We start from the raw sequence: 16023 nt of genomic DNA on the forward strand, positions 1-16023 counted from the left end.
TGTTGTCATGTCAGAGTTATAGAATTGCTACAGCAGGCGTTAAACTTACTCAGCAGTGCCAACTCCTGCTTTGTATCGACAATTATTTTTAGGTCTTTACCAAACAAGTCTGGATGACACTGGAACGCTTCAAGATCGTCACAAAACGGTTTAAAAACACATCCATCTTATCAGCTGAAATAACAAAGAGAGCTGAGAGGGGTGTGTATAGACATGGAAATAAAATTGGATTATGTGCATACACTATTCTCAGACCACAGCAAAAGGCCATATTTTAAAAAATATAAACCCTAAAGCACTTTCATATTGTTAGAAAAAAACAGCTACTGGCTACGTACTTTGGTTTTTTTGGGCAGATGCTGTGGTTTAGTGTAGCATGGAATTTTTTCTCTCTCCAGAGTCTGAATACTTCATGTCAGGGGTTGTTGTAGGAGTGAGGGCATCTATCCAGACCTGTGGCAATATCTAAAGATGCCAATTTCTCTATTACCAGCAGCCTTGATGGATAAAAATTCAATTCAGAGAAAGGAGAAAATGATGGATGGTAAGGATCCAGTGAAAAGATTGCTTTAAGGCATAGGCAAATCATCAAATTGGATTACACAGTATTTGTCAATGCAGAGTAATACATGATGAAGTGGATTCTTTAAATGTAACGTTATTGTCATTGCTGGCTGCTTATGAATAACCATCCATCACCCCCCCGCCCTAATAGCACTAAATGAAATGGAGACATGGAGTACAGTGAGATATATGGCAGCGCAAGAGCAGCTTATAATTTGAAGGGGGTAAAAGAGAGACAGCAAGAGAAAGCGAGAGTGAGAATAGAGGCAGGTGTGAGTGAAAGGTGCTGAATAGATGTAAGCACGGGTGTCAGAGGACGCCGTAGCTCATGGCTCTGTCTAACAGGATCCTGCATTGACTGCCAGTAACACCAGTCGAGGCGCCGGCTCGGAACACAGATCATGTTTAGGATTTTCATTGCGTAACCCCCAGTCTGTCTTTTTCGTGATGGGTTCGGATTTCGTGAATGGGTTTATAATTAATGCCTTGATGGTTACTAATGGCTGTGGCCTTAGAAGCTTTGTGTTGCACTCTAATTAGTCATTATGAATGGTAGCTGTGAGCATAAATATGAAGTCTTACGATGCAGTGGGATATATCTTAAGAGTCTTTTAAACTAAGGAGAAATGACTTTCATTGAAGAAAACATCACAGATCCTTACTAAAGGGCATGGCCGTTTTATTATTATGAATGTTAGGAGATCTGCACAGTGTGTTTAAATGTCCAAAACACTTTCTTTTTTTTTTTTTTTTTTCTTTTTTTTTTTTGTTAATTTACACAGATTTCTGCACACTTTTGTGCCTGTGGTGTGATGCATTCAGAATTTCCTCTCTCAGCATAGATGTTGATTTTATAATAAATAACATTTATTTTTTAATAATAACTTATTTTTCAGTGTCAGAGTTTACTTCAGATCAGGCCCATGTAAATACAGCTGCAAGTAAAAAAAAAAAGAAATGGTAGTGATTTCCCAACACCTCAAAAATGGAAATTAAACATTTTAAGAGAATTCAGGTTGAATTAGGTTAGGTTTTCTAACACTGCATAATAATGCATAGTGAATATCAATTTCCCTCAGTCCACTTCATCTCTCGATGAACATGACCCCGTTTTCCTTTTTCACTCAACCTGGTGAACTGGTAAATTCCAGGCTGCCCAGTTGGAGAGGAAATCACATCTTAGTTCTTTAATCTGATGCAGGGCTGCAGAGCTGGTCGACATGTGAATGAGGTCCTCTGAATCTGAGCAGTTAAAGTGGTTCCATAAAAGCTCACCATGTAGTTGTGCATCTTGGCTCGTCCTGTGCCAGGTCTGTACCGCAGGAACAGAGGTTCCTGTCCATCACTGCACTTCCTCCTCAAACTTCAGCAAATAGCCCGTGAGAGGAGCAAAACAGCTCGGCAGACTCATTATGCAAGCAGCCCCCATTTAGTTATCATAGGAATGCTTCCTGTTGTGCCATCCACATACTTTTTAATCTGGCCCCAAAACTATTCAGGCATGAGTGCAAAATGGCTGTTAAGAACAATTTCTTGGTCATTTACATGACTACTTCCTCCCACCAATTTATCGGCTGAGTTTGTGCACTTTTTTTCTTTTTTTTTTTGTACATTCGCATCTGGACAACATTCCTTCTACTGTTTAGTGACTTGCTGTATGTGCTTGTATCTCACCACTCATAAATCAAGGTCTTCTGAAAATTAAGGAAACCCCAGAAGACAGGAGAGAAAAGATGCTTCAGGGAGATGCAACGCAAGTGAGCATGAATTCATTCCTCTCGTTGAGAAGCAGAAAAATATTCACTGCTTTGATTCTAATTAAAGGACTATTAACAACAGATGAGGCTGGCTGCTAAAGGGTCCTGACTCACAGTGGAAATGATATGTGTAAACTATGTAATGTGAATGTTTTAGCCAAGCAGTGTTTGATTTTGTATCCTGACGAAGTGCATGAGAAACCTGCCTCTCCTTAGCTGTCTCGTTGAATCATATGGATATAATTTCATCCATTTACGTTTTTCTACTCTTTGCTGTGGTTGCCACGGGGCATTTGGAAGCAGGCAGATTAAACACATATGTTCCTCTCATCCGCAACTGGGGCATTGTGCTGCAGAGCCTCCCCTCCAAACACATCCTGAAGTGTTGGTGGTTTTCCTTGTTAGTCAGGATAGAGAAAGACACCTTGTGATAAACCAGCTCAGTCCTCCAAATCTTTTTTTTTTTTTTTTTTTTTCTTTTTTAAAATGTTATACTATCTGCTTTTGAGCATTAACATTTGACCACATATTTCAGTTGGTTGTGTTTTGCAACTCTCATTGTGTTTTTCAGTCGGCAGTAAAGAAGCCTGGGTGTATTAGTTTAAACTAATTACAGTAAAAAGAAGAAAAAAAAAAGCACAGCGGTGGTTGTTAAGCCCTGTGAATGTTTTGCTTTTATGGGGGTCCATAGAACATGAGTAATAGTGAATTTTATGCTAGTTAGTAGGCGAACAGTTGAATACAGTTTTACCATCATTAGTCAGAAGTCTGATCTACAGTTACTGCCATGAGCCAGACAGATATATTAGGTCAGAGGGAGATATTAAAAGGATTTTTTAGCATCTGTAACAACCCCAGAAATGTTAGACAGTAAGGACAGAAAATCCTGGTATACGTACTTTGGAGGGGAAAAAATTATTAACAAAATAGTAGGTGATGGCCTTGGCTGCAAGTACAGAGTCAGGTTTCAATTTTCAAGAGATAAACCCTTACATTTCTCTTGATTCTCTCTGCATGCATCTGTCTTCTTACGTCATTCATCGAGACTGTAAATCAGATTTCTGTTATACATGTCAGCAGCCATACTTCCCCCAGCACCCGTCCATAACGGCTGGTTTGTTCCCATCATTGCAGCTCCTGCAGGTTACTAATGAGCTGCTGCATGTGAGGAGAGTTGTACACTGCTGCCTTTTAGTTCTGACACTGTTTGGCCTTTTCCCTGCCAGTCAGGAGTCATTTCCCATGAAGGCCTCAGGCGTGACGCACCGCCGCTGGTCTGAATGCTGGGTCCATAATCTGTCTGTTGTGATCAGCTGCCTTTCCACCTTTTCAACCGTCTCTCGCCCCCTTCAGCCACGTCAGGACCCTGCTGTCATCCTAAATGTTTACTGAGCTACTGAACCCCTCCCACTCAATATTGAGATGGTGTCAAATGGGGCTGAAACTCCTCCAGTCTGGCCATGCAACTGGTCTGCCGTGGACAGAGGTTTTCAGAAAGGAAAAGCAAACATGTTTAAAGCAATTAATGTGATTAGCACCGTCTAAAGTGTTTTCATAAATAATATCAAAGGTAAAATCAGTCTTCTGTCAGAGGCTTCAGCCTGTGTTTATACCACTTAAACCTGTGTGTGTTTTCTACACAATTTACATTTCAGTCAACTCCTCATGGATGATGTAGGACTCTACTGACACACAGTATATGCTTCTTAATGTGCATATATTATTTTTAGAGGCTTTTTATTATTATTATAGTTTTAAACTTTGTGTGGTGTAGTTGGATGAAACATATATAGCTGACTTGGCTCACTTAAAAAAAGAGACTATATTCCCTCATGAAACTGTCATGCTTTCACATCCTTCAGTACCAGCAGTATTTGTGTATATAGCTTGAATGGCGCTGCGATGCATCAAATATCCAAAATGAAACTGACAGTCAGTGAACTCTGAAGAAGTCATTTAAAGCAGCAGATTGGCCACATTTAAACATTTTACTTTAGCGTAAATTTTTTTGTGCAGGGTGTTTGGTTAATGTCCATGCCTGGAGGTGGCAGTACCTATTGGTTTCTCAACAGGCAGGGAAAACCTCGTGCTCAGACTGCCTCCCTGTGTGTTGCGCTTCCTGAGTAATAATATGCTCTATATGATTAACACACTTTCCTCCATGGACCCTTAACTGTAATATAGCCTCAAATTTGTGCTGAGGAAAAGAAAGCAATGAACATATATACACACTTTTGGCACCTCAATAATAGCCCCATTTGTTTTCCAAAATCAAATGCTTGGTGCCATTTTCCAGCCGTCAGCGTGGACCTTGTTTGTCTGGACTGTTATGGCGATGTGGATTGCACATTTTCTCTGTTTCTCTTTGAGAGTTTGGTTTGAGTATTTTTAACGTCAGCTCCACACTCTGGTTTTATGCAATAAGAGCTCATTAGATGGTCACAAATATGCATTTTTTTATGCATCGAAGTTGCTTTTTAGATTCTCATAAGTCTGAGCAATTAAACCTGACAAATATTAAACAGCTCTGCCATATTCTTCTGTTAACGTATTCAGATGTGTTAGGCTTGTTTAGGTTATTGCTTTAATGATTCCTTTGCATATATGTTGACACTTTGGTTTATTATAATGAAATATAATTTCTATATCTTTAAGTGAAATATCACAAGACGGTTTATTTTTGTTACTTTAACAAAAGGTCCTGCACTGGCAACCTTAATATTCAGCAGCACTTGGATGAGATTGAAAAATTTCATGCTTAGTTTTCTTTGGAATTATTGACAAAACCACAAACTGTTTTTGGCAGATAAATATTTGTCCTCTTTTGTTTCAGTAAAAATCAATTTCACAAGCTCATTTTCCTCTTTTTTTTTTTTTTTTTTTTGCATGTAGCTTATTATAAAAAGAGAAAATCAAAGATTGATGAAGCATAACTGTACAATACATCCGTCTCATAACAGCAAAGGGAGTTTTTGTTACTCAACGAATCAGCTTGGAGGTCTTGCAAACTTCATGAGCAGCTATGCGTTGTGTTTCCATAATTGGGCAGATTAAGACTCTCTTATTGAGCTACAGCAGCGTATGCACAAACCCACAGATCAGCATGGTCACCCAAAACGGCTCTACCATGACAGGCTTGGGTTTCTCCTATATTAAATGGAGCCTCAGTGAATAGAAGGCCCTGCCGGTGCTGCGGGAGTGAATGAAGGAGACCAGGGATGAGCACCGAGCCCCGATGCAGTTGAAGGCCCATTAGAAGAATGGTGTCACTCTCTCCTTAGCCGTAACTTGACCTGTTGTCAAGAGGCCTCACTAAAGTTCAGGATACAATGGACACTAGGAGCTGTGCTGTTTCTGCAAGAAGGTTTGGATTGAGTTTTATTTGTCCTGACATTTGCTTACCCAAAACTTATTTTGAATCAAAACCATGAAGAGAAACAACTGTTATCAACTAGCTGGATTTTCCATCCCCTTTGTGGCTTCTTCCTGAGCAATCTCTGAAGGGGGTCTCGAAAGGTACTGCCTCTTTCACCAATCAGCAGTTTTTTTTCCCCTCTACTTTTAAGAGCAGAAGCTGATACGTGAGAAGCCTCATGAATGATTCACATGTTAACAAATCTGTGGTGTTCATTGGCTGAGTGGCTGGGATCAAATAAGCCAAGCTGGGTCAGAATTGAGCTTGTTTACAGTCACTGTCACTTGTCAGTCTAATGCACTATACACAGCAGAATACTTATCTCACGCTATGCATTACAGCCCATTAACCGACGCTGTGCTGTACGGCACACTCCAGTTTCCCCTGCAATTAAAATGACAGCTTTGAAGTGCAGGTGTACTCTCTAGCTGCTATGGGCTTTTTAAGAAGATGTGGTTTCAACAAAGGTTCTTGGATCAGTAGCGTAATTCAAGAACCATGGAAAAAATGCTCAAAGTTACACCACCCATGTTTTTAAGCATGTCGTTTATTTTCTGTAGTGGGTGAATATGAGTTGTTGAGTGTGCTCCATCTTTATAGGTGGTTATGGGGCTGAGAGAAGAAGCGGGACGACTTATTCCCGAGTCACACACATGCTCATATACATGCATACAGAAACCACATTGTGCCAAAACTTACCAGCTTCCCACTGATCTCTTTTCTTCTCTGTATATGCTTGAGAATGTTAGTTTATTTCCCCTGTGTGTTCATGTGCATACCTGCCAGAGTGTGGTCCTTTGTGCTGCAATCTGTGTAAGCCCTCTTCCCTCCTCCTACAGTTCGAGGGCTGCAACAAAGCATTTTCTCGTCTGGAGAACCTGAAGATCCACCTGAGGAGCCACACAGGAGAGAAACCCTACCTGTGCCAGCACCCCGGCTGCCAGAAAGCTTTCAGCAACTCCAGCGACCGAGCCAAGCATCAGCGCACTCACCTGGACACGGTCAGAAACAAAGTCTCTGCTCTTTCACCTCTCAATGTTTCACCTGCTGTGTAATGTGTTTGAAATAACCTGGGTGTGTTGCTGCACAAGCTCATGATCTATAAATGTTCACATTTTATTCCCAATCTGCATTATATTCAATAATCAAACATTTGTTTTTAAGTTACCAGCATTGAACATCCCATCAGTCGATTTGTGAGCATGCTTGACTGGATTACCCACTTACTGTATTACTTCTGTTCGTTACAACATGAAAAACTGTGCTGCCGTCCAAGCTTTTTTGCCCATTTCCACATCTTGACAGTGTTAGCGTTTAATTTGATGTCAGTCAGTGAGCCGTGTGGCATTCTCACTTTCTACTCTGGCAGTGACATGCCAGAGATCATTAAACAATCAGGCCAAGTCATAGCTCACTAGCCCCGTAACTTACTTGACTGGGGCTGCGAGCTCAGACAGAGCTCTGCCTGTTCCTCTGACCTGTAAAATGGGAAGGAAGGGTTGAGTCAGACGTTGAAGCCACACGTCATGTCGTAGTAACCTCACCAATTTACCACCCACTTTATCACCATTCGTACACTAGTAAAACCATGGAGTAAATAAGTTGTTCTGCTCAAATTATGTACTTAAATTAATGTGGGTACTTATTTAATCTCCCTTTTGAAAAACTTTTCCTTTTTCTCTTCTATAATTTACACTAACATTACTTATACTGTAAACACTTTGATGTGGCCTATTCAGTGATGCAAAAGACATGAGAGAAGCAGCAGAAGAAGATAAAACAACAGTGATAATGAACCTGGAAAAAAAAAAAAACTGCAGAACAAATGTATGTGAGTTTTGTGATATTCTTTTTATTACCTGGGTGATATTTTTTACGTTTTCCTCTGTGTTTCTGATTTGTTTTGTAGTAAATAATTTATCATTCTTGCCACAGCCAAAATGTGGATGCAATTTTTTGTTATTGTGACAGCTGGAAATTTTCTTTCATCACACAAATTTTCGGGGGACCCTGAATGTTATGGCTTAACATTAACATACTGCCAAGGATCTGCTCTGCTAGGGGTGCTTAGATGGAAAATTATTTTCAGGCTTTAATGATACTTTTCACAGAAGTTGCGTTGGATGTTTTTTTATTCACTTGGTTCTGTGCTACATTTATCATGTAACTTAGCTCAACCACATGGCAATAACTTCTGACACCTTAATAATTGGACGTTCACATAAAACAACAAATCTTTATTGTATGAGGGTAGATTAAATAAAACGTCAAATAATATTTTGTTGCTTTGTGTGATTTGATTTGACTGAAAGTGATTGTGCTAGATCAGCTTGTGATATCTCATATTGATCGCTGGCTTTTGAATTGAATCAATCAAAATTGTGTTGTGTCAGAATATGTAATATTACCATACCGCTTTATTTGTGAAGCACTTTTAAAACAACGACCATGCTGACCAAAGTTCTGCACAATAAAAGTGAAAATTGAAACAATTCAAAGAAGAAAGGTTATGGGAAAATATAGCAATGAGGAAAATGTTGATAAGGTGTGATGTAACCATGGTAAAGTCAGACTGTGTAGCTTGGTTACTATAACTAAGTTATAAAAAGAATTTAATTTGAGACACTAAATTAGGAATAAGGTTTACACTACATCCTGCTTTAGTGTCTACAAAAACATTTCTGATAAAAGAAAGAAGCTCAATATACAGAATGTGTGGTATATTTTTGTTAAAAGAACTGAATGTCAGATATAGCACAGGATGAAAAACATCTTGATATTTCAGTTGCTCCTGGTTGTTTAATATAAATGGAAATTTCAATGTTAAATCAGGATGTGATATAATTTTATATTGATTGATGGCTCCTGAATTAAATCTATGTCGTATCGAGACAGAATCAAAGGATTCTGAAATTTGCTGAATCGAGATAATAATACTGTATTGTGATCAAACTTGTGATTTACACCTCTAGTACACTGCTCTGCTAGTCCTATCTGCTTTCAGTTCTGAATGACTACATTTTAAAATATTCTTCAACTGACTGTCTTTTCTTTTTATTCTTTTTCTGCTCTTCCTTTTACTTCACATTTTGTGTCTATCTCAGCCAAAAGGTAGGACTTTGCCTTTACTCATATTTATTGTATGTTTCTTATTTCTTCTGTGGTATCTTTTTCTTTTTTTTAGCTATTCTTAAATATTCTGCGTCTCTGTTTTTATTACAGTAAAGGGGATTTAAATGCATTAAAACTGATGTGAAATATTTTTTCTGTTTTCGCAGAAACCGTATGCATGTCAGATTTCTGGCTGTACCAAGCGCTACACAGATCCCAGCTCTCTACGCAAACATGTCAAGATCCACTCAGCCAAAGAGCAACAGGTGCATAGAAAGGTAAAGACACTGTTTTGTAGTGTTTAAAAAGGTGAAATATATTCAAATGAACACAAGTTGTTATAACCTGAAGGCCATAATAATGTGACAGATTGTGATGACAGGTGTATGTTTTCACATGCAAAAAAATATCTATTGAGCAAAATAACATTGTATTTATAGAACTAATGAGATGAGACTGCCTGTTTCCTCTAAACACGCTGCTAAAAACTGTGGCTAAATAATTCAAATAGACCAGATTATATTTCTTCTCAAATTAATTGCATTTATATGAAAAAATACTTCTGTTTGATAACTATTTTTAAGGGCCCTGGGTGGTGTAGTGTTTAATTACTGGCTGTCCCTCTGTGACATTGTGGTCTGACCGCAAAGGAAGCCTGGATCTCTCTTAAAAGTGACTACTGCATTGCTGGTTATTTGTCTCACCATGGACCCTTGTCCCCAGTGGATCAGTTTAGCTGGACAAACACAAAATCTTGACACAAACCTCCCTTTTCCAGATGAGAAAGCATGCAGAGCAGGCCCTGCAAATTTCCAGACTTGGTCCACATTTCTTCCCTTTTAAAAAGCTTAAAGCTGCCGTTGTTTTGGGTGATTCTTTTCTTCTTTACTTTCTCAGATCTGTGCCTCAACACAGCCCTCTATAGTAGGTTTGTGGACAGTTCTCAACACCTTAGAGCAGACATCTCAAGCTTTGGTCCTTGTCCTGCAGGTTTTAGGTGCTTCCCTGCTCCAACACACCTCATTAAAGGAAAATGGATCCAACAAGTCAAGTTCAGCACAACAATCCATCAATTGAGGTCAACTCCAGACCAGAGTTTTAGATCCCTGCATTAGAGCTTTGTTATTGTTTGGATGTAGACAATTAACAGTATACCCTTGTATTACAGTAGACAGGTGTACGTCTTATTGACTATGTCTTACTGACTTTGTAATTCTTACAGCTTAAAATGGTCTGGAAACTTTCCATTGTGGCTGTAAAGGCTTTATCTCGGTCAGCCCTCCTGATTGACCTCATATAGTCTCATTGGCTATTGATGTGACCTAAAAAGTTTAAATGTAGACTAGTTTATACAAATCTGTCCTGTTCTGATGCACATTATGCACATATATATTTTGCTGGTTTGATTAGTTTAGAGGATCTGGCCAGGGTAGAGGGGGAGGTATCTTTGAGAATAATTATCCAAGCAATAGATCAGGTTTGACCACATTTCATCATAGTCATGGTGAAAAGCCCATTCTCTCTCTGACTGGAAGTGAGTAAATAAGAGAGAGAAAGGGCTCATTGTTGTGGAAAGGGCTGGATAGTGGCAGGCTGGATGATGTGTTCCTTTGCTTAGCGTTGTAAAGGGAAACATGTGTGCTTGTAGCATTGTTAATAAGCTGTAGTGCAGTATACCCCAGCGGCCAGATGTTATGGACAAATGTCAAACAAACGCTCTTACTCCACTCTTGGAGTTATCCCAGAAAAGAAAACTGTTAAGAGTGTCGCTGTGGAGAAAACAGAACCTCGATTACATGTGATGAATGCTTTGCAGGGCATTCATAATGATCCCCAGGAGGACATGTATATACGTGTTTACTGATATAAAGTATCTCAGTATGAAATCAAACATGGATGATTCTCGCTGTAAAAGTCGTAAGCTTAACCACTGTGAAAATTTGATTAAATCCCTTCTGATTTCAATGGCAACACAAAGACATGTTGCACACAAGTCAGAAATAAAACTTGATTGTGACAGATAGGCAGACAGACTAAAAGGGCTGGAAAAAGGATGAAAAACAAAGCTCAGTGGTTTCATTTTACTTGTCATCTATAATTAGATCCATTTCTTATTAATGCTTATGCCTTCAAATGACTGCCAAATAAATATTCCTCTTGGCATCATAAAATTATCCCTTGTTACTCTCATACACTCCAGTGTAATTTAATGTATCAGCCCATATAGTTAATCAGAGAATAATGACACACACAGACACAAAAATGATTCATTTACAGTTCACAATTACATTCCCCGTGGAAATTAACTCAAACAACTGTATTCAACTAATCAGCATTTTCTGAAAATCAAAGCTTCAGTCTGCTTGCTTACATGTGTTTATTATCTACATGTCACTAAATTCTGGATACACACTTTTTCTTCTTGCAGGAAATAAAAAGATTACAATTAATTAAAGGATGTTGCACTGCATAAAACAATTTAGTTTATGGAAATATACCAACACATTAATATTTTAGCAGTTAAATAATTAACAGAAATAAGTTAAGGTCAGGATGTGTAGCATACAACTTATATTATATAGCAACATTTAAAATCAGATATTTGTAAATGTATATATACAAACCATATAATGTTGGTAAACATATCTTTTCTCATCAACTTTCTCATCCATCAACCTGTAACCTTCTCATCAAAGCTTATGAAACATATCTCCCTGTACATTACAATTTGTTTTGCCACAATCTAAGCTGATGCCACTTGTTTGTATGTTACATCAAGTTATGGCATCATGTCACAGTTGGCTTTGCTCTTGGGTTCATGGCATTAGTTAACTATACGTAGCCAGTCTTATCCTTTAACATATAGACAAAAACTTACACTCCTGCACTTAGCAGATGAAGAATACTGCAGTTGGTTTTTAATTTATCCTTATCCAGAAATGCGGCCTAAACTGATCCCACCTTTTCTCCACATCTGTGTCTTAATTCTGACAATATAGCATTCTACTAGTGGTTTAAACAATCATTAGATAACTTATTGGGCTCTCTGACACTAAATCTTCTGAAGGTTCATGGTGTGTACCTCAAATATAATGTTTAATTGCAGAGAAAAATGTATGGATACAACACAGATCAGCTGGTACTCAGAAACATGAGCAGCATGCCCCATTTCACCAGCTGACACAGGTTTCCTAAAGCTTCTGTGTTCTGTGTGATAGGATTTCCAGTCTTCCATTATTGAGTTGTTATGGTAAAAACTATTAATGGTCCAGGCAATCACAAGGCTCAAATGGAGCCAAATTATCATTCATTTGATTTTGATTTTAGATTGAGTTCAGCCAGAAAGCCAGAAAACTACATCCCACAGAGAATCTAACTTACAGATAGGCAAAACTGCAGGCCATAGGGAGTTCTTTCTGAATTTCTTGGTTTGTCTTGCAAATATCAGGTCTGTTGTTTTATTTCTCAGCTGCGGCCCTGCCCTCACCTGGAACAGGACATCCTGACTGACTGCCTGGCCATGCAGCAACTTCAAAGCGCCAACTCCTCGCAGCATCTCTACAATGGCAAAGACGGTCGTTCTCCTGCACTGGGGCCAGACATCTTCACAGGTGCACACAAGATGATGAGCATGCATCCAACATCCTGACCATGTGACATCTTCCATTAATGAATGCCTCAAGCTACCAAATACTAATGCCAAGCAAGCGACTTCCTGTTTAAAAGCAGTAAAGTACTAAAAGGGAAGTTTTACTAAACCATAGCAAATAAAGAGGTGTGATATTGTATTTTTAGACTTAAAATCTTGCTACTTTAGCAAAACCCAGTACCACAGTGCAGCCTTCACTCCTGAGACACATAACTCTGCATCGGTTTCAGGTACTGGCTTTAATTAGACTGCACTTGAGGCTGTGTGAACTCTAAGTAAGCAAAGTCCTGAAACACGTTTAACAACTTAAGCATCTCATGGATGCTTCAAATGTGGCAAAAGCACCCGAAGATAAAAACAGCCAACAGATCCATTTAGCATGTTTCCACTGAGGGTTTCATGTCAATCCGGTCATTCTGACTGTTATCCATGCTGTCTCCGTCAGAGACGCTGTTTTTCTTTTTGGGTTTGGATCACAGATTGGGAAAGTAACCAGGAAAAAAACATCTCCCAATTGTCACTTTAATGAATTACTTGAATATAGAATGACAATGAGATGGCACTCTGAGCTCCATCCTTTGTAGCTGAACTGTTTTAAATGTGGATGCAAGAGAACCAGAGATCCCTCCACCTGGCAAAGCAATTACCAAGTCAGTGATGGTAATCAACGGCCATGTCAACATTCCTGCTGATGCACCATGGTAATTTTATGCGCTCAGGAAGTAAATATCATACTAACTATGCTTTGGGTCCAACATAAAAAATACAGCACATAAATGATCTTCTATTTTATTTTAGAACAACCGTTTAGCTGTTAGACTGTGCTTGGTTCTTGTTAATTATGTTAATCTCTCTGCTTGTCATGCAAAGATTAAAAATTTTGGATTGTGAAGAATAAAATAAAATGGATTATAAGAGTCTTAAAGAGAAGAAAGACTTTCCACAGCTTCTGTTTGTGGTCACATTTGTCTCCCTGTTCCTCATCCAGGCTCCCAGTTCCTCTCTGTTGTTCTAACTCTGTTAACCTTCCAATTTCAAACTCTTTTGCCTTTTAAAGTGCTGCCTCAGTCTGAGTCCGAGTGGATATTTGTTCTCTTGCTTTAAATGGATTAAAGCTGCTGAGGTGCTCACTCATAAGCTGTCGCCAAAGTAATCAAAAGAGGAGTGCTGCTTAAGGCTAGCAAAGATGTTGCAGGTTGGCAGTCAAGGTTTCAGTGTACAACAGAATGGCTTTGTTTTAGGGCCAATAGGATGCATGAAAGACATGGGGCAAAGTGAGCCGGCATCCCATCATTAGCACTTGTGGAGCAGAAAATGAGTCATACTTCCAGTCAAAGTTAAACTTCTTTTCCTGTTTGCTGGTTATAAGTCTGTTCTTGTTTAAATGTCTGCAGACAGACTTACGAGAAACCCCTCTCTGTTTTATAGTGTAATTAGAGTTACCTGATTGACCGGGAGGAAGGACTGATCTGAGTTTAGGCAGAGGGATGCATGCTCCAGTGGCTGATAAAACTCTTCTTTTCACACAGAGGTTTCTTCTGAATTTATACAGAAACTTTTTAGTAACAATTTGCAACATCTTCAGAACAAAATTTTCCATTGACTCCTTCTGTAAAAAGAGGCATCCGATCTTCTGTGTTCTCCCCCCCACATGCAGCTAGTGATAAAATTGAGGCAATCATAGCCATTATTCGTCGACTGTTTTGCCGGTGTGGTAGCAGATGTTAAGGCTAAAGGGGAAAACATTTAAGGTTTGTGATTGATGATTTGGAGGTAATGAATCAAGCTTGTAACCATTTCAGAGTGCTGTCAGATCAGACCTCTGCATGCTTCCACTTGAAAACAGCTGGGCCTGGAAACTGCAAAACCAGGAGCACCAATCTTTTCTCTTCTTTTCATCTCCACCCGTCTTGTCCTCGTGTCACTGGTTAACTGCTACAGACAGTCAGTGAGCTGCTCTTCTTGTGGATGCTGGGAAAGAAATCAACCCATAAACAGAGCAAAGGATGGAGAAAGGAAATGTATAGAGCTAGGAGAAGAAGTGACGATCAAGTCAAGTTTCCTCCTTACACGATCTGGTTTCAGCAATGGCAGGTTCTTGGCTAAACTAGTCCCTGGAGCAAAATTTTTAAAAGTTGACATCATTTAACCAACTGGAAATTTGTTATATTTGAAAGGTTAGATGCACTGGAGCAGAATTATGAAGTGAAATGTCCAAGTATATCTCCAAAGACCTGCATGCATGTTGAAAGAAATATATGGCAGTTTTTGAGAAGATATAATAAAGCAAAAGTGGCCAACACTTGTCAGTTCCAACGTCTTAGTTTAATTCTTTTAAAATGAACACCTTCAGGTTTAAGATTGCAAGAAATCTCAAAATGTCACCTTGAGATTTAGAAACTCTGTAACAGACATTTTATTAAAGAATAAACAATAAATGCTACAGTAACAGTTAAAATCTGCAGCTCCAAGCTTGCACGATATTTCATCAGTATTTCATAACAGTTTGCAGCTTGACTGAGCAATAAAAAAAATGGCAACGTGAAGTCTGCATGAGTAGAAAATAATGGCCTCCACAGACCACTTTGTCACTAACATGTAAATCAAATATAATTTAGAAAGACTCGCAAATGATCAAAAGGTGACACATTATAACATTTTCTTTCCCTTTTAACTTCATATATTATACAAGATTTTTGTAACTCTTTAAGTAAGCTATTGTTCATATTTACTGTTCAAGCACATGTAACATTTTAGTTTATTATTGTGTAATAAGAAAAGGACAAACCCGGCCAGCCCCTGTGGCAGTACAAACAATGTACCTTAAATTACAAACAGTGCAAACAAAGATCATTTGATTATACAAAGCTCTCTGATTGGATGAAGGTTGTCAAAACAAAATCTTGTTGCCATGAAATGGTTTTTAATTCACTCAAAGGAAAGACGGAGCACAGGGCTCTTGAGTTTGTTTGGCACGTTTACTGAATTAGCTTTGTTTGTCTTTCAGGCCTTTATGCTGGCTCCAGCACCCCCCATCACAGCGCCTCAGTGGAGCTCCTCTCCACTCCCACCCCCAACCCTGCCCCCATCACTGACCTGCCGTCCCGACAACACCGACTGGATCGGGACCTTGGCAGCCCTCATCACCTGTCCCCGCTGGCTGCCATGGACAGCACGAGGGACGGGTGAGTCCTCCTTGGATGTGAAACGAGATGTAGAGATGTGTGATTGTCTGGGTCACTGTGAAGGGTGGGGGAGTTATTAATGTCAGCAGGGTGGGACATACAAACATAAATGGGGTAAAAAAAAAAGTGCTTTTGTCCTGTTTCAGTGGAAAATCTTGCACACAACCATTTAAGACTGTGTCACAGTCCTGTCACATGACTAAAACGGACTCTTGGAAAAACACTGTTCTTGCAACATGTGTCAGTCTGTGTTAATAACCATCTGCACAAATACAAACACTTTGGGAATTACCAATATTCCTGATCTGTCCACCCAAATCCAACAATGATCCCACTCCTACC

General features: G+C 39.1%; 1 protein-coding gene across 2 annotated transcripts in view; it reads left to right on the forward strand.

Annotated features, from left to right (window-relative positions):
• LOC121652493 (zinc finger protein GLIS1) overlaps positions 1-16023 on the forward strand; it is a 67631-nt gene that overhangs the window by 43979 nt on the left and 7629 nt on the right. The window contains exons 5-9 of one of the 2 annotated variants that reach the window (XM_042005254.1): positions 2271-2321; positions 6576-6737; positions 9015-9125; positions 12317-12458; positions 15504-15681. In XM_042005254.1, the coding sequence (XP_041861188.1) occupies positions 2271-2321; positions 6576-6737; positions 9015-9125; positions 12317-12458; positions 15504-15681 (644 nt within the window). The remainder of the gene's footprint in view (positions 1-2270; positions 2322-6575; positions 6738-9014; positions 9126-12316; positions 12459-15503; positions 15682-16023) is intronic. The other variant, XM_042005255.1, reaches the window with a different exon arrangement.

This window comes from Melanotaenia boesemani, chromosome 14, assembly GCF_017639745.1.
Source record: "Melanotaenia boesemani isolate fMelBoe1 chromosome 14, fMelBoe1.pri, whole genome shotgun sequence".
Classification (NCBI taxonomy): Eukaryota; Metazoa; Chordata; class Actinopteri; order Atheriniformes; family Melanotaeniidae; genus Melanotaenia; species Melanotaenia boesemani.